This window comes from Amphiura filiformis, chromosome 6, assembly GCF_039555335.1.
Source record: "Amphiura filiformis chromosome 6, Afil_fr2py, whole genome shotgun sequence".
Taxonomy (NCBI): Eukaryota; Metazoa; Echinodermata; class Ophiuroidea; order Amphilepidida; family Amphiuridae; genus Amphiura; species Amphiura filiformis.
This window is the reverse complement of record NC_092633.1, coordinates 7,898,460-7,918,790: the sequence shown is the minus strand read 5'-3', so window position 1 is coordinate 7,918,790 and position 20,331 is coordinate 7,898,460. Positions and strand designations below refer to the sequence as shown.

The window sequence follows — 20,331 nt, the reverse complement described above, 5'->3', positions numbered from 1 at the left end:
TATCGCACAGAAATAAGATAGATGTGATAGACCTGTTGAATGGATCCGCTTACTCCCTGGAGCTTCCAATTGAGATAGCATCACTACATCTAGTAGCATCAGATGCATGGCTGGTCACTGAAGGCAATTCAATAGGGTAAGCTTATCAGAGTCCAAACTGCATGTAAGGCCATCTTAATTTAATAGTTCATCTCAAACCCTCCATGCGCATTAATAAAATCACCAGCTTTTTGCATGTTATTCAATTTTTTTCTAGTGTTTTATTTTTTTCCAAATCTACCACACAAAAATCTCATGTTTGACATCGCCAGACGTCAAAATAGCCTACAGCTGTGGGTAAGGAAGTGCAAGTGCGCTGAATGATTGAACACACCGGTTTATAATGCCCTGATAATCATGTGATCCGACACAACTGAAGGGCACCATCTCTCTTCTGAATCTGCTACACTATTCTCTGATTCATGAACTATTACACTTCTTTTTAAATCCACAATTTTGAGTTTCCTTACATAGACCTATACATAAAAGAATATATTTGCTTGTTTTATTTCACAAAATGTTCACTTTTATAGTAGTTTGACATTTCAATTTTGGCTATGCCTGATAACTTAATACTGATCACATTGGTTTGAAGACATCTCTCATTCCTCTGGATATCATGCACCTAATATGCCAGCAAATTTAACTTATTTATTTAAGCTGAATTAAATGTCTGTTACAGAACTTTTATATAGCCAGTCCATTCCAACTGTGTCATTTAGAAGAAAGCAGCTGTTATCAAACTTATTTAAACACATTATAAAATGCAAAAGATATCTTGATGATAAACATGGCGCGAATTAGTTAAAAGAAACAATTGATTTAATCATCACATTGACTGCCATGTGTCATTTATATGAAAGAGTTTCATGTTAAATCTAGTTCGGGTTTTGAGTATGACATGTTTTCAAATCCTAAAACAAATCTGGTTTGGCCATCAGACATTTTCACCTGAAAAAATACTTTATTTGTGTCCACTCCCTTATACAGGAAGTATTTATTGACCAAGCCCTCACCAGATGCACCTGTCTCTCAGCTTAGTGCCATAAATGAGCTTCTAGAAGATGGTAAGAAAATAATATGATGAACAGGTTTATTTTCTTTTATATAATTTAAACAATTTGTTGTTCTCTGTTCCACTAAACTTTACGACTGTTCGTAAATCTCAAAATCCATTGTAAGGTTTGTTATATTGTAACTTCCACATCACTGGGGCGATTTATGATTGGTACACATAGCAAGTAATATAATAAGGATTTAAGAGGAACACGTAAAGTTATGATAAGTATTTTTTTTTTATATTTCTCAACAGGAACCCTTTCTGAACATGTTAATTGGGACCAGTTAAATGTTTCTACAGGGGCATTGAACAAAGAGACGTTGTCTCAGGCCTTGGGTCAAAACATTCAAGCTCCTAATAGGATCATAGCTAGCCAATGCAACTATGGAAACATAGCAGTGGGATTCCCTGAACTCATGGTAAGACAAATTCAAGACATCACCAATGCAAACAAAGAGTCAAAACATGGATCCTAGCCAGTATTTGAACTATTAAACACAGCAATAGGATTCCCAATGAGATTTGGAAACATCTTGATGGAGCTTGATGGGTGACTCTTGTAGCCGTACGCACATCCAACAGTTACCAGTCCAGACTTTCTTTCATGGATGTTACACTACTTTGTGGAAGTTCTGTAGTATGTAGGTCCCACAATATTCCATACATGGTCTTATGAGAGATGTATATGTTAGGGTTTAAGGCAATTCCATTCTATTATGGCATGTCCTGATAGTCCATCTTGGAAATATCTGCGATCAAAATTGATGAGTTGTAAAGATAACCTTTACTCTTCAACGAAATTGATACCGTTTACATTGATACACATTACTCTCCTACTTGCATGGATACTACCGGCAATATACTTTTTCGGGTGAGGCAAATCTACGGTCATGTACTCACAGGCAGGATCCACAAAATAATCTGAGAGAAAGAAGGTCTAGGTTGCTTTTGTAAGCAGTGATGCTAAGAAACTTTTTCCACTTGGGTATATTTCTTCCACCTATGATGTTGTACTTCTGTCCACACTTACCAGCATCATCTTATTCATTTGTCTGATTTAACTGTATCAAGATTGTTACATTGTTGGTTAAATAGAATGTTGGCAAAACATAATTTGGAATGATTTTCTTCAAGCGAAGAAAAGTTTTTGTGCATTCAGTAGGAGTGCCGCCAATCTAATGAATGTTAATGATTGTGTAGTGTGCATGCATTGATCTATTTAAGTCTCTCCTCCTCTCAACAATTAATACAGAGTTCGAAACCTATAATTGTCAGTATTGGCTTTCACAAATTTGGGAAATCAATGATTTTCCCATTGTCATAAGTCTTGGATCAATCAGACTCGGACATGAAGTTATAAGTTCATAGTTGTAATGTCAACATTATTTTACACCATCAAGATATTTGTATTATAAATATATTTTTTGCAGTCTGACGTAGAGGTGTACACCATTCCACGCCATCCTGGCCAAACACAAAGAGCCGAGTCATCTAATGGCAGTGAACCACTGGCTGCATTACTGAAGAGTTCCAACCCAGTCCAGGAAAAAGAATCTGATGCTGTGATGTTACCAGAAGCTGGTCAGATCATCAACTGTGTGCCAGTCAATATGGTACCAAAAGATGTTTTCCCAGAAAGTAAGTTTGTCTTTATTCTTCTGATATTGGAATTTGTGCCTTTTTTGAAACACAAGAGCATTGGATGAAAGCTACTTTAGTAACTTTGCCTTTATTCTAATTTTGCTCTGTGTATTTTTAATTGTAAAACATATGGTAGTAGGTAATCACTACTAAAGGACATTTGCCCAAAAGAAAGTTTGCCTTTAAGCAACATTGAGAATGCATGTGAATTATAATGCTACATACAAGACAAGAAATGAACCATCTGTCTTTTAACTTTTGCAACCAAGTCTGCTAGGGATGTATTGATTGCAATAATAGCACACTTTATTGCTATGCGAGCTGATGATTATCAGTGACGAGGGCATTGTCAGAGGGGGAGGGGGCATGGGGAGCAAACTACCCTACTCCAAAAATGTTTTCATGTGAAATTGGATGGAATTTCTGTAAAGTCAGACCTTTTTTGGATGCTGTATTCTCTTCATCTAGGTCTTTCCCCTGTCAGAATGTGGATACTGGCTGTAAATGGCAGAAAATGATTTCAAAGATTGCCACCATTTGCCTCACAGATTACAAATAGTCCATTTGGTTTCCTTGAGACAGCAGCATCTGTGTGTGATTCCCATGCAATCAAAGGTGGTGTATCTGTAGGCTGCAGTCATTTAGGGTGCACAATAGTAATAAATTTCCCTATACTTTCTGTACAAAATGGCCTCTATTCAAATGGCTCTACCTACCTTACGAAGCGACTCAATTTTTCAAAGTGATGTTTTCCAGACAGACAAACAAACAAGCAAGTAAACAAACTAAATTAAATATATTGGTGACCATTGAATTTTTCGAGCTACTGGACCACGAATACAATACACTTTTTTCACCCAATTTTCAAAATAGAAGCACTTGTGATTTTACCTGGAAGCAGCCGGTTTGAGAAATACATGAAAAATCTGAATAAAAGCCCAGAATCTTTCCCAATCTTGGCAGATGCTTAGATTCAAGCCTACATTTATTATCTGGCACAATTTTTTCCCAAAATCTGCACAATTTATAGGTGAGTAACTTTTACCGAAATGTAAAAACACCGCAGATCAGGACGAGAGCCCACAAGAGATATTATTTGGTGATGTGAAATCTTTACCGCCGCCTCAAGCACTACAGATGCACCACCTTTGATTGCATGTGTACCACATGCAGACTCTACTGTCTTGAGAAAGCCAAATGGATCATAATTGTATATGTTTTACTATTTGATTCTATTGCAGACAAAGTTCCCATCACCATTACCTCAAGTCTTGAGATTGTTGATCTTGCTGATCGTAAAGTCAGATACATCCCTGTACCAAGGTAAGTAAGGAGACACTGTTTCCTCTTCCTCTTTCTGCAGAAAATTGGGGATGCTATTTACATCCTTGTTCAAAATATTTGCAATAGCATTTGAAAGTAATTTGTGCGATCTAACTTGGAATGATGGTAGAGTTTCAATATTGTGGTCAATGTTTTAAGGAAAAAAAGAGTCAAAACACATTTTTCTTTTTAAGAATAACAATCAAACAATTTTGAGACTTGGCATAAGCCAAGTCTAAACATCCAAAATCTTGAGTGTGTGTGAAAATGTTACTCTTTCTTTCCTTGTACATCTTTAGTTTTATTATTGTATAACATGTTTATCAAATTGCTGAATATGCATATGTGACATGATCAAGGGAAATGAGTCACATGTCGGCCCTGGTCGAAAATGAGTTTTACACATGTTTCTAAAGACGACATTTAGGGCTTTCAGAAACTGAAAACCCCATGTTGATACGAATTTCTTTTGTGAGGTTACGTCAATTTATCAATAGCTGAAAACAATATAAAACAAAAGAATTTTAATTTTGGCAATATCTCAAAATCAATATTAGCGACATCCGACTCATTTCCCTTGATCGTGTCACATATATCCTGCTGAAATTAAATACAGATTTGTTGCACTTCTTTTTTCTATAAATTGCATAAAGTTTGACTTGCAGTTGCAATTTCTTGTAGTTGTTAAGATAATTACTTTTTTATTGCTCATAAGACTTGGTGAGATATCACAGCCAAACTAAATGCCATCCACTTGTATAATTGCAGTCCATCAACTAATGTATCCAGACTCATGCCATGGGCTCCTACATCTACTGATGAGCTTATTATGACAAAGACTCATGATGAACACCTTGTAACAGTGGATCGATCTGGCACTGTCAGAGTCTGGGAGACTGGTACCAAACAGCTTGCCAAATCCCTGGATGAATGGCAAAGAATGCTTGGTGCTGACGGCAATAGGCCTTTACAGGTAGGATATTCTGCATTACTTTAATGATTATATGAAGCTAGCAGACAGAAAGAGAAGCTGAGAGAAGTAGAAAAAGAAGTGGTTGCTGTGTGTTGGTCATATTAATTATTATACATTGTGTAGATTTCCAGCAATAAAAGGAATTTTATCTTTCTGCGGGTCACAGATAAAATCCACTAACTTATTATACCCAGCACTGATTTTCCCTGTCTCCTTCCCAGATCTCGCGGACCACACCAAATTGACTCCTGTTAGAAGTTGTGTCTCATACCGTCACTGGCGGGAAAAACCTCGTATGTACTTTTTGACCTTGAAGGCGGATGAAGCAAACCATTCAATATAAAGTCTACACTTATACTTAGGCTTTATCCATTTTCAAGGGCCAAAAGTAAATATGAGGTATTTCCTGCATGTACTTTTGGCCCTTGAACATGGATGAAGCAACCTCTTCAATAGAAATTCTATACATACAAGGCTTTATCCATGTTCAAGGGCCAAAAGTACATACAAGGTTTTTCCCACCCAATGACGATATGATATTTTATATACATAATCCAGAGTTTTCATTAATGATGGTGAATAGGTCAAAGTACATGTAGCCTAGTGACTTGTTATTTTGACATCTTCTTACAGATCACCAGAGAGAAAGAACTTGGAAAAGACATTACCTCACCTCCCAAACATGGCAAGATTGACCCTAAGAATACACCTCATGTAGGAGGAAGTCAATGGGCAGGAGGAACAGGTAGGCATAGGCTACATATTTAAGAAATAAAGGGTGTTGCAGTATCCTTTACACCCAAATAATGTGTCCTCGGCAGTAAAAACGTAAATAATGGGTGAGGCGCAGCCGAACCCATTATTTACGCTTTTACTGCCGAGGACACATTATTTGGGTGTAAAGGATACTGCAACACCTTTATTTCTATTCTATTACCACAAAATTGTCCAAAATGAGCCGAAAAGGAGCAAACTCTTCCTTGTTTTACGTCAACAAATTTAGTGGCCCCTGAACGAGCATTGTTGTAATCAAGGGATTCCCAATGACGTCACCATCATGATGTCATGATGTTTGCCACGCGCGCTGCTGAGACTCTCACTCTCAGTGAGAGATATTTTTTACGATGCTAAAAAATCATGACACAACGATACAGTATCACACTCAAAAATACAGATTTCAATATTTCAAATTTCAACTGACTTTTTTAATATCGTAGATAATTTTTTTAAATCTTTGGCGAAACTAGCTTTAATGTGCCAACTTTGAAGCATTTTAACAGCCTCACAAAATATGTCGATCCAAGAACAGTCCTTGTTTACATTTTGGAGAGTACATCAAAAGGTCACGGATCGGTCAACAATGGATCATTAATGTTTTATGCAAAACGTATTTACAATCACAAACACTTTTGTCCAATGACAGCATTTCTTCACGGTGCACGCGATACTGTGAAACCAAGACAGTGAATGTTGATCAGCGATCAGCTTCAGTTCAGTCAATGCAATGTCTGGAATTTTTAATTAAATTTATTCGTGGAACTGGAACAATTTGAACACGATTTTCAACAGAGGAAATAATACCATGTCCATGGAACTATATGTCATAGTGTCTATTATTATTTGGGTAAGTGAACTGTTACATTTCCGTGAAAAATACATCCAGAAAAAAGGACAGGAGCTTGACTAGGTACTGCGTGAAGTGAGGCAGTGCTCATGACCGCTGCAGTAGCTCATGAGCTGTTGGTGTGATTTCCATAGCTTCTGACCGCTGCATGCCTATGGCTCCCGTGGCTTGAATAGGCTGAGGCTCTCCCGGTACCGTGGCATGTTGGGTAGGTGTCAGGGTAGGTGAAGCTGTTGACATGCTTGACAAGGTATGCGATATATTTCTTGCCCTCTCTGGGTGCATACGTGCTGTGTAACTGCGGACACTCGCCTCATTCTTATGGCCTGTTTAATGGCCATAATCTGTTGCGATGTCATAACCAGCCCGGTCCAGTTGCACACATGTTGTTGCGCTGAACGCAGTGATTGGTATATCTGTTGGATAAGCCAGCAGACTGCGACAGGTCAGACATCATCTTGCCCAGGGTTTTGAGCCTACAGGTGCATTATTGTACCATGGACCTTGCTTGGGGATGTCTGGCTTGGGGCGTTGAATAGAGCATCATGACCTGGATGTAACTTGCTTGTGTAAAACATGAAAGAGCGTACAGGACAGTTTTCTGTGTCTTCTGGTGTTTCATGCATAGTGGCATGAGTTTGGTAGTCATCATTTGCATGGTTCTTTTCAGCTTCTCTGAAGTTAGGTGTTACATACTTTAGTCCCTTGGGATCAGACTTCACCGTAAAGGAACTCTTAGTGAGCTGCCTTAGGCCTTAGCGACCCCTTCTGCCAAACTGATAACTTATATCAAAGTACACCTTCTTTTGAAGGGCAGCAGGTGATGCGTAACCCATTACTGTAGACTGGCGTAACTTGACCAAGTCCTCTTCAACAATAGGTTGATGGTGTTTGCTCGGTCACACCCTTCTCGTTTCATCTTCTTGATGAGACCTAGAAGTAGCTGATTGCTGGACGTAAACTCTTTGTCCGTCATGATGGTAAATTGACGATGAAATGGGGGGTTCCTGAGGTACCTGTTTAGGCCAGACCGTAAACTAATCAGTGCCGGTTTGCTGTAGGGCTTCCCACTGCGTGTCCGTGCTTCAGCATAGAAGGAACGAAGCAATGAGTTTAGTTGTGCGGACGTCCTGTCCTCAAAGTTCTCCCCTTGTCCCCTCTGTTTCATCCAATCTAGAAGAAAATAAAACACCAAAACACATTAGCACCTACTGAGTTTAAGACTATCCTTGAGTTTTATTAAAACAGGCCTAGTCGAGCCTAGCCTGGCCTAAAAAGCTTATAGTAACACCAAAACACACGTACATTAGCACTTTGGCTATTGCAGACCTAGTGACTTTCCTTGAGTTTTAAACAGGCCTAGTCGAGCCTAGCATGGCCTAAAAAGCTTATAGTAATAGTTAAATAAGATATAGGTCCTGATGATGATATGTTTGATTTGACCTTGCTATTGAGTTTACAATTACAATCATGATACGGTATTTAAATAGGCATGACTTCCAAAAATAAAACAATATGTAGGCTAATTTTTATGCGATGCACTAATGTAATGGAGCTCGGGCCTAGTCATTTATGCATGCATTGCATGCATGACAGTAGGAGTAGAACTAGCCAGAGTTAACTATTTTTAAGGCATGGATTCATTCAACTTTAAAATTAATTTAGTAATGATTTTGCTTTTTATTACTATTTTTTTATTATAATTTTTTACCTTTTAAAACCTTAACAGCCCAATGTAGTTTGGTTCATTGTTGTCTTTTCATTCCTCGCTCTTCAATTTTCTCCAGTTCCTCGCCTGAAACTTTCTTAAATCTTTCCGATGCTTCTGGTCCGTCCATGTCGAATTTTAAATCAAATGTGGGCTTAGGAGTAGGAGGTGTATCTTCGGCCATGGATTGGACAATGATGATGATTGTATAGGCTTACAATATTGATTAATTTCAATGTTTACTATTGGATCTACGTGAATGACTGTCAAGACTTGAAATTTTTCGTAACAGACTATAAACAGTGTCTGAGAACCGGCGCCTTCCTTTATCCATGTTCAGGGGCCACAGCGGCACATTATCGTAATTAAAGGGCTCTCACGTGACGCGTTTTAACCAATCAAAGAGCGTGATTCTGAATAATGGGTCGTGGGGGTAATAGAATATGAAATAATCCATCTACAGATGATATAAAGATATTACCTCACCTCCCAAACATGGCAAGATTGACCCTAAGAATACACCCCATGTAGGGGGAAGTCAGTGGGCAGGAGGAACAGGTAGGCATAGACAACATATATTATGAAATCATCCATCTACAGATGATATAAAGATATCGAGGGTTGACAAACAGAAGGCCTTAACTCAGTTTTGGCCATTTTAAGATTTTGGTACCAAAATAATCTGTAATACCCACAGATTCTTAAAATCATAAGCCTTAACTCAATTCAACTTCCTATTGCATCTATAGCACAATATACTTGGTCACATCTCAATGCAAAATATTATTTTTACTCATTTTTCTCAAAAAGGCACTTTTTGAGTTAAGGCCTTCTGTTTGTCAACCCTCGATATTACTTCACCTCCCAAACATAGCAAGATTGACCCTAAGAATACACCCCATGTAGGAGGAAGTCAATGGGCAGGAGGAACAGGTAGGCATAGGCTACATATTATGAAATCATCAATCTACAGATGATATAAAGATATTACTTCACCTCCCAAACATGGCAAGATTGACCCTAAGAATACACCCCATGTAGGGGGAAGTCAGTGGGCAGGAGGAACAGGTAGGCAAACAATGTATACCTTGATACAAAGTTTGTCAACTGACTAGGCTAAACAAGTATGTGTTTTTTCCCATAGGGATATTAAAAACCAAGATTAATGACAAAATATGTCTTAATCAGACAAAATAATTGTCAAAATAGTAAGATTGAAAAATAATTTTTTTTGTGGAAATTAGTCCTTGTTATGTTGAAGTTGTTGAGCTTTTGAATTCTGAGACAAGATAAGTTCCATAAATAAGCCATACAAAATATGTACTTATAGGTGTGATGTCAAGATCTTTGATTTGTGTCAATTGTGTCTATCACAGGTGGGCAGGGTACAGCTGGTTTAGGTGGTGTTGGTGGTCCATACCGTCTTGATGCAGGACATGATGTCTTTCAAGTGTCAGATCTGGACAAAGACAATGTCCCACCAGAGGTAAGTATGGGTGTGGCATCCATATTTTCCTAGGGAAGACCACTATTTCAGCATCCTTTGGAAACAATTGGTCCATGGTGTTGGTTTCTGAGCTATTTTGGATGACAGAAGTGTACAAAAACCCAAATGGGTTAGACAAGGAGCGTCTGGACTTCACCATGTCTGCATGTCACTTACAGGGTTTAAATAGTGTACCCATGCATTAGCCATGTACATGACAAACTTTGACATTACATGCATCATGCATGCATAGGCACAGTATGTCTGTGATCAGGATGGGTTGTGCCAATTATAATGCTCACATTTTGAGATGTAAAATATCTCCTCATTTAACCCTTTTTATGGGGGGGGGGGGCATTAAAGTTAATGTAAAATTGTTGGAATAATTTGTACTGATATCAAGACATGGTGTTTCAAAATAAAGCTTGAGATATTATAGTTACTACATCTTTATTATTGTTCAATTTAGTCCTTACATGAAATACAAACTGACATAGCGCCCTCTTTTTTATGTCCCCCAACTTGAATGACATATGAAGAGACTATAGAGGGCGCACCACTAAATCAGTCTGTCTCCCAAGTGTGTGATCAAGAAATAGGTAATGTTCTGATTATGTTCATGTCAGTTTGTTTATGTACATGTAGGCATTCTAGCTAATATGATGCATAAGTTTATAGTTAATTTACAGGAAGCAGCAAATACATGTATATGCATGATATCAAAATAAGTATGAAATAGTGTGATGAGGTGTCTTATTGGAAAGGTGCGCACAAGGATGTGCAGCTGAGAAACATCACATGTTTAGGCTCTCAGCAGCGAAGATGAGAAAGATTCTTCTCTGCCCTTAGGTTTAACAGTAGGTTAAAAATTTGCACAAAACTAGTTGCCAAAGGTTGCTTTTTGCACAATTTTCTCAAAATATGCGGAAAACATACTATTTTATGTTATTTTTTAGTAAAATATGTTAAATTCATCAAAGGTTTTGTAAAAGAAGTACACATTTTGATTAGAAATCATTTCAAATCAAAACCATTGGTATATTATTGGGTCTTTTTCATCAAATTGGTATAATAACCTTAGTCAAGATCACCCCAATCCTGAGTGACTAATAATTTACCAACATGCTTATAAAACCTTTCTTATCAATCTATTTTATTTGTTTGATCAGATTCTAGCAGCAGCTAGAGAGATGGCAGAGAAGGCATTTAAGGAGAGATTAAGAGAGATAGATATGTCTGACTATGATGCTGAGATGTATGAGAAATTCTCTAGCAATGTACGGCGCCAAGTCAAGTCTCTTAAGGTGATATTGGAAAGCTTACAGGTTCGTAATATCATTGTCGTTATTTCAATTTTTGTTCACTTGTTTGTTTCTTTGTTGAAAGTTTTTTTTGGTGTGGAAATCGGCAGGATTAGAATGTAAGTAAGATTGAAATTATATGAGTAAGGTTTTGAAAGCCTACTACTGTATAAGTGGTAATTTTCGCGTACAGTTATTTTCGCGATTTGGAGTTACAGAGACATTTTTGCAATTGTTATTTTTGCGATTGCCTAGTCTTGCCCTATACTTGCAATACATTATTACATATATTCGCTGAGGTGTTAATTTCAAGAGATGGAACTCCATTCAGCGAAATCCATGAAAATAAAACCCTTATGTAAAATTACCACTTATACAGTATAGTATGATGGCCAATGTGAAATGATAACACTGATAATTGTTACTCACTTTTCATTCTTTTTGAAATCAAATATAATTACTTATCATGAATAATACCATGCATATGGAGTAAATGCTTGTAAATATATGTTATGAAGCCATTTCAGTTTACATTACTTAATAAGTTTTTACATTAAAATCAAGATGTGGTATTGTTTTGGCAGGCAAAAGGTAAAGAACGGCAGTGGTTGAAACATCAATCTGCTGGTGAGCTGGATGAGACCAAATTAATTGAAGGATTGACAGGAGAGAAATCCATCTATAAGAGAAGAGGAGACAAGGAACCAGAGGTAGGCAATTTTATTTTTTCGGTGGGGGATAAAATCTGAAAAAAGTAGGATTTTCTATGATGCTTCTAACTGCTTATAAAATTTAGCACTTTGAAATATTTGAAATTGACATAGCTTAATTGCTCTGTTTTGTTTTTTAGCCTGGTAGCCCACAAGTGAAACCCAAACGCCTCAGACTAGTTGTTGATGTCAGTGGTAGTATGTATCGCTTTAATGGCTATGACGGCAGACTAGATCGTATGATGGAGAGCGCCCTCATGGTTATGGAAGCATTTGAAAAATATGATGAGAAATTCACGGTAAGTTGCATCTGCATGTATATAATTATTGTAAACCAAGTACCAAGAGAAGTTATAGGTTTTATAAATGTCATATGTTTTTGTCCGTTGCAAAGCCCCCTCTTTTCAGACTTTTTCAGGGGTTTTATGTCCTCTCCTTTTCAGAGGACTTTTCCGCCTTTGGGATTAGGTTGAGGGGAGGGAGTTTCGCCTGTTTGGTCAAATGTGTGTTTTTGATGTTCCTTAATATCCTTTATATTTCATGTTGTATATTGTATTTTTTATATGTGAACTTCACAGCAATTCAGCTTTTAGCTGCGAGTGTGTTTGAATAAACCATGAATAATAATAATAAAAAATCCGATAATTAAGTCCAAAAAGGTGTAATAGGTCAGATGTCAAATAAAAAAATGGTATTATCATGCTTTTAATGAACTTTAAACACAAAAGTGAAGTCATGAAAGGAAAATGCTTCTTTATGTTAAGACCTACCATGTTTTTTATTAAATTTTGAAAATTGGCTAAAATTGAAAGGATTTAGATATAAAGCAGTCTGGTTTTTCTGTTAAAAAGTTTAATTTTCTGTTATAAAGATAATGAAATCATTGAAAGAGTAATTTGTAGTAGAAATGATATGATTTAGTTGCTATTTTTTTATTCCCAGTTTGATATTGTAGGTCATTCAGGTGAAGATTTCAATATTGTGTTTGTGAATGGTGAGAAACCACCAAAGAATAACAAGGAGAGACTGAATGTCATCAAGGTAAATGATAGTATTTTGTTTGATTCCTTTCTATTAATTTCGTATTTTGTATTTGTATTTTATTTCACTTACAAAGGCCAAATTACATCAAAAGCATACAATTTCAGATTACATAATCATGAAAAATATGATATTATTGCACATACATCATAAGAGCTGGTTTGAGTAGTGGTCCCTCAAAACGGCCAATGGGTTAATGTTGTGTTTCTCAGTCAAGGGACCCTAATGCCAGGGCCCTTTTGACAGTGGTTTTCAACTTCAATATAATGAAAACGCAAGGAAGAGATCTGTTTGTTTGTCTCTTCGTCTCTTCTTGATTATCAGGATCAATTTTAAATGGTTTTTACTACATTAGTCTATACTGATCTGGCCTTCATATTAGGCTTCAATAGCTACACACAATATGTTTTTGTGATTCACCTGAGGCTGCATGCATATTTTTCACTTACTCCCTTGGAAAAAGACTTGTGCATTCAGTGTAGTAGTACATGTACTGTATTTGGTGGAGGGGTGGCATTTAGCAGTCTCCAAATTCTATTAGGCTTTTGTCGCAAAAGATGGTCATTTGGTAGCTAAATAAATTTGCATAAATGTCCCTGATTGCATTTTTTATCAACTTCAAACTTGGTATGCTGATTGTATGTTTGTCCCAGGTCAAACCAGGGTTATTGCAGATACATAAAGATTGTACACACCAAGCCAGGTTTGTCCCAGGTTAAACTAGGGTTATTGCAGATATATTATAAAGATTGGTGTGAACACAAATTATGCATGTAAATTGAAAAACTTGTGGGTTTAATTATATTCCCATCGTGGAAGTGCAGGTTTAAACCAGCTTAACAGCTTGGTAGGCCTATGGTGTGAACAGTACCTTGCATTACAGCAAGTAAACAAAATAACAAAAAGCTTACCTCTGATTCAAGGTCATAGACCATGGTTAATTGGACATGTGACCTTGTACAAGGTGATTGATGTAGAAAAGTTGTTTTGCCCCACACCTATAATGGAAGTGTGAATGGTCAAACTAATTTCAAACCAGATGGAATCTTTATAGACTGGGGTCGTGCATTGTCATAACACATTGCAAAATACCCACAAGGCATTCCAAAAAATTTACAAATTTGAGCTATTAGAAAACACTATTTCTACAATGTGTTGCAAAAAGTATGTGCATTACGTGTTGTTGATACAAATCCACAAAGCATTGTTGTGGAAAGCTCACAAAGTGTTGTGAACAAATTTGTTCAACTCTTTGAAGAAATACAGTATTCCGAATGGCTAATAGCTCCACATGTTGTTGAGTTTTCACAATGCATTGATATTTCGCATGTGTTAGCCGGGGTGTTAGCCCAATAAACTATAAATGATAGCCCAATAAATTATTATGAGTTTAATGGCTTGCAATAGTCGTGGTTATATTATTTTGGTGTGAACATAAGGCTCTGTGAATTTGGCATGGGGTGCTATGAAAGATCTTGATTGCCAATACACTGCATAGTAGGGGCCTTGGAGAAAGGTTATGTTACTAATGCCACCCTCCAGTATTTCTACAGTTGCAATAACAACACTTTTTAAACGGAGGGAGGACACTGTAACTTAAATCACTTATACGTACATTCTAGACAGTTCATTGGTTGATGCCGTTTGATAGTTTACCTATCCCAACATCAATTATGCCGCGTAATACATTATGGCCCCTCATGCCTTAGTCAGATGAAGTATGCAAGACGTGCATGCATGTGAAGGGAAGAGCATGATTCGTGGTTACATGGCCTCTTAGACTTGCCAATGTTAACAAATGAGAATAAAATATTATAGAATTGTTGTAGGAGTGGTACAAACGACTGTCTTAAATTTGTGTAGTGGCTAAAATATTGTGACGATGGGTGGTTCCATTTTATTAGCCATACTATGACCACTACAATCATAGACATTTAATATTTGTAAACTATTGTTACAATGTCAAATTTTGATTCATTTTCACTTCAGAAAATGCATGCTCATGCTCAATTTTGCATGAGTGGAGACAACACATTAGAAGCAGCCAAGTTTTCCATAGAAGACATCACCAATAAAGATGGAGATGAATACTTTGTGATTGTCCTCAGTGATGCCAACTTGGATCGGTATGCCATCAGCCCCACTAGGTTCTCACAGATCCTGACTTCTGATGAACAAGTGAATGCGTATGCTCTGTTTATTGGATCGCTTGGAAACCAGGCAGATGTGTAAGTTTTTGTATTCTGAATACTTGTATGTTGTTAGTAATATATACTAGTATTGATACTATTAGCCCCTGTAGGGTTGCATGTCTTCAGCAGTTTAATAGTTGACTGAAAAAAGGATCACAATCAGAGCAAAAGCTGAAGGTACAATGAAATAATACAAATCCATAAATTACTTGCAAAAGACTGGTTTGCAGTGGTAAAATCAATTCAGGGCCCATGTGCATTTTACCAAAGTGAATACTGACTTCCTTCCCTACTAAAGGCATATGTTGTAGTAGATATCCATGCACATGCAGCCGTAGCCAGGGGTGATGTGGAGGTGCTAAAAGAAGTCAAATTTTTTTTCTATAAAAGCATTGAAAATCAGCCCTTTTTTGAAGGAAACATTCACAAAAGGTCCTCTTTTTAGCCCCCCCCCCCCTCCTAAATCCTGCCTGTCTGTATAATGTCTTACAAAGTGTCACATTAATATGGACCTGTGTAACATAATTTGAGTTTGGGCTTTTAAGAAGTGACAGATTTCTAAATCGAAGGACCCATTTTTTATCTGCTTAATTAGCCAGTTAGGTTCTACAATTCTACCAAGATTTTATTACTGAAACATGTACTTGGGAGCTAATTATTCAGCCAGATTCTGTAGTATTTATTTAGTTTTTGGTATTTTTTTTTTAAATAATAAAAAGTAGAGGTACTTGGATATGACTTACAAAACCATATGCCAGTCAGCCACGGGTGCCCTGGCATAAAAAAAATGTTTTTTAAAACATTTTTTTTTTATGCCAGGGCATAAACCACATTCTATTGTTCCAAACAATAGAAACAAGGCCCAATTGACAGTTCTGTTAGGATGCTGGCAGATGGGTTGTGATACCATCTATTTATTGGCTTGCTTTAAAGTTGCATCTTAATCATTGTTAGCCACTTTTCAAGCGTTATAAAAATTATATGTATTTTGTGCAAGTTGCTCAAATTGTAATTAAAGAACATATCTATTTTAAGATATTTTCAATTTTGTCTTATTCTAGTTTTTGATGAGATTACTTTTTCATTATTTTTTTTTCAGATTGGTTCACAAGCTTCCAGCTGGCAAAGGTTTTGTCTGCATGGATCTCAAAGATGTACCACAAATATTACAACGGATCTTTACATCAACATTTCTATCATCTTGAGGACGTATCTGGGAAGAAGTCCAGGCAAAGATTGCATCTGCACATTTGATCAAATGTTGTAGTCAGGCTGTTTGAAGTTCACACAAAATGACCTCGTCAACATTGGACATAAATATCCGACATCTTGAGTTACAGGTAGAGTAAAGTCTCTACTTTGTGGGGTCATTAGGAAATCTGGATAATAAGCTACAGGAGAGGAGATGTGGATTGTAGGTGATCATGAACACATGACAGAAAATCAAATCACAGTCATGTAAATAGCTGATGTATTGATTCCTTCAATTAAAGGTATTATCAGTGATCTGCATATTAGGAGTTATCTATTTAATGTATCAAGGAATGGCTTCAAAGTGAAAGATAAGTCAATCAAATTGTCATAATGTAGGTGTCTTTTTTTGCAAAAAGGAAGAAAATTCATTGGGTATATCTACAAGTGTCCGTATGGACAGACTCCTCCAACTAAAATCGTCGTCCGTATTCCATAGTGGCGTATAGTGGGGCGCCGCGAATAAACAACTTTTCGAGAAAATCGGGTTTGAAGAAATGCCAATTTAAAATCGAGTTGTGTAAATCAGACATTCATTATATTTAGTAAATGATGTGAAATTTCTGTAGTAAACTAAATAGATGTTATTGTTATATATTTTTCAAAAGAAATAAATACATACTATTGCTGGCAAACTGACAATAAAACTATACGTCACTATGGAAAACTAACAAAACGCAATACCCTAACCTTACGTTAACCGTACGCCACCTCGGTCGCCGTGTAATCTCTATGGCGTTACTTTTCGTCGTTCGTATGCCATAGTGGCGTATAGGTCCGATCACGCGACGCCACTATGACATACGATGTTTTTCATTTTGCCGATATTTCATAATTATAAAATGTGTATAAAAAGTGGCGTATGGTCGATACGCCACTATGGAATACAAAAATGTCACTTTGTAACTATCGCCACATTTAATTAATTAATTACTAATTAATTAGCTAATTATGACTGATGAGACTTAGAAAAATGAAAGAGAACATCATTAAAAACATATGTGCCAATTTTCAAAAAATGACCAAAAATCACTATACGCCACTATGGAATACAGCCGATTTAAATGTGACCTTTTACCTGTATTAGGTTACATTCAGTCTTACGTTAAGCACACCTATACTTTGATCAGCTTGTAATAGGCTTTTACCACTACGCCAAAAAGTAGACCTACGTTAAGAATGATTTAATTGATCTACCTGGTTTATATTTTGCATGTTAAAGAAAGTAGACAAAGTATAGGACTTCAAATAGTACTTTGTAATACTTCTGGCGAGATGTCACAAGACAATTCTCCAAATAAAATATATTGATATTATTCTGCGATGTTATAAGGACCGCCGATTACGAGCTGATCAAACTATATACGCTTTACAAAATTGACAAAAGTGGGATTGCACTCAATTTTACAAGATTGTATTTTCTACAGAAGGTGAGCAGAAACCACTTGTTCTGCAAGAAATATGTGATAAATCCCTGATATGAGTGCAGTTTTAAAAGTTGGCTCAGTTTTATCTCCTGTAAGTGCTCCATTTAGTGTGTGAATGGATCCCTTTGTCTCTAGAAGCTATATAGGCCTACTATTTACCAATATTTGGTAAAAAAATTATCAATGCAAGTGCAATGCAATATTAGTACATGTATGTGGAAACAGATTATGTAAAATATCAATTGAGCTAATAATTTGTATGGTATTGGAATTGATATTTGCTAGACTGTGATCAATCATGTTGGCATGTAATTGTATTCTGTATGAGTGCCTGTATGTAAAGGCATTCACATATTTTGTGGGGGTGGTTGACTATACTTGTTAAATAATCAATTTAAGACTAGTCTTTTAATAAAATATTAATTTTAAGTGAACAATGTTGATTTTTCTGAACATATCTGTAAAAATCATCATTCAAATACCAAACAAACTTGTAACAACATGTTTATTTTGTGAACATTATCGGATGTGATAATTTTAGTTATGCGGCCCATACACGATCAATTTGATTGATCAATATTGGGACCCCAGATGCAGAATTGGACAGAAAATAATATTTCTCTTCAAATTATTGAAGAGATCTAATCTAGTTTGATTTTATTGACAGTTGGACAATAAAACCATTATTGATGTTCATGTGTACAGTGCACAATGGCAGATTTTGTATCCACTCTTATATCTAGGGTCTTTGATGTTGACCAATCAACTTGATCGTGTATAGGCCGCATTAGTCTGTGATAGGGGGTGGGCTATGTTGTGTTAATATATGTTGTTGCAAGCTCTTTTTGAAGCTATGTTTGGTTTCCTCTAGTATCATTAAATTGATGCCCGTCCCCAATGTAGTTATTTGTTCCAGTTAACAATGTATTACTTTATTTCCTACATTAAGGGCTCGAATAGCAACGTTTGCACAGTATTTTTTCTGGGACATGAGAGTACATCAGACATATCAATTTACATTCTGAATACGAGGGATGATCGTTGGCTTTTCCTCCCAGCTACATACACTTTAAGTACATATCATTAGATTAATTAAATTTACTTCTAGTACTGTTAAATATCAAAAATGAAAAAAATATCAAATATATTAATTTGCCATAAAATTGTATTATATCACAAATTTCAAAAAATTAAAATTATTTGATAGCAGAAGGACATTCCTCGTATTCAGAATGCAATTCAATATGTCTGATGTGCTCATGTCCCAGAAAAAATACTGTGCAAACGTTGCTATCGGAGCCCTTAACATCGGTTTAGGCTAGGATTATGGCTGAGGTGGCAATGCATACAACAAGTATCACATTTCTTGGTCATACATAGTCATGCCAGTGCAATAATATCATCAGTGATTGTGGAGAAGTATTTTGGGGGTTTTAAATTGTTTACTTATTGATTGTTTTTTAACATTTTTAATTATTTAGTTTTAATTAATTGCTTCAAAGGTATGTAAAATAGCTTAAAATATTTGCATTTACCTATATTTTCATAATCCATTAGTAAGGCCTAAAAAAATTGTTTGATTGGAGTAATCCGACTGAACCTAAAAATAGGCCCGACCCTAGACTTTTTGTCTTATTTTTTTTGCAAAATGTCATTAACAATGTTCTTGCACTGACACAATGTAATTGCAACATCATTTGATAAAAATTGAAACTTCTAAAATGATTTCACTAGTTTAGAATGTTTTCACTTGGATGACTAGAATTGTTGGTCATTGTTTTGTTTTTTTTTTTTTTTTTTTTTAGGATTTCCCAGGTCACTGCTTCTGTTATATTTGCTCTATACAAAAGTCAGCAGACAATGCATGTTTGTGGCATTATGGGTGCAACCATATAAGTGCATTGAAGGAAAAGGTAACGCTACCTTTCTAAGTGACTTTTAATTATGGTAACTTGCTTGTGCGTAAAATTAAAGACTGTTTTGAACTTCCGTCAAATCTTTCAAATAATTATAGCAATATTGAATTTGATTTTTGTTTGTTTTAGTCAACTTGGATTTTTGATTGCAATACATGCTATATTGTTGACTATGACTCTGCTTCATTGTAAAACAAAAATTCAGTTCCAACAAATGTATGATCCTGTGTCATATACTGGGGTACCCAAAAAGGTGGTTTTGTTACATTTTGATGTGCAGTTTGGACTTCAAAACAGTGTCGCTTGAGTATTCCTTCACTTAGAAGATTCAATTAGGTCTTAAATTGAGGCTAATTTATTCTATATTACTCATGTTTTTATCCTGATTTAAAATAATTTTTAATTATTTTCTTATGACGTTTGGCATGAAATATACCAAGGGTGGTTGAGGATTTGGAGGAGTGATTCGTATCGTAAATTTGATCTAAAACCCCCATTAAAAATTAGAATCTAGTAAAAAAATGTCTTAATGAACTCCCAGACATCTAAACCAAGTAAATAAATACAGAAGGTCATTTAAAAGACTAATACTTGAATAATCAGAATGATTGTAAATATGGAAAAAAGAGGTGGGGTTAA

At 36.1% G+C, this 20,331-nt stretch overlaps 1 protein-coding gene across 1 annotated transcript in view; it reads left to right on the top strand.

The window, feature by feature from the left end:
* The window catches only part of LOC140154918 (von Willebrand factor A domain-containing protein 8-like), a 54,754-nt gene extending 37,650 nt beyond the window's left edge, over window positions 1–17,104 (top strand). The window contains 14 exon segments of the mRNA XM_072177581.1: window positions 11–136; window positions 1,030–1,106; window positions 1,352–1,518; window positions 2,530–2,737; window positions 3,982–4,063; window positions 4,832–5,036; window positions 5,670–5,781; window positions 9,745–9,854; window positions 11,024–11,179; window positions 11,740–11,865; window positions 12,006–12,164; window positions 12,808–12,906; window positions 14,896–15,134; window positions 16,198–17,104. Of these exon segments, the coding sequence (XP_072033682.1) occupies window positions 11–136; window positions 1,030–1,106; window positions 1,352–1,518; window positions 2,530–2,737; window positions 3,982–4,063; window positions 4,832–5,036; window positions 5,670–5,781; window positions 9,745–9,854; window positions 11,024–11,179; window positions 11,740–11,865; window positions 12,006–12,164; window positions 12,808–12,906; window positions 14,896–15,134; window positions 16,198–16,303 (1,972 nt within the window). The 3' untranslated portion in view covers window positions 16,304–17,104.
* Window positions 17,105–20,331: the final 3,227 nt, after the last annotated feature.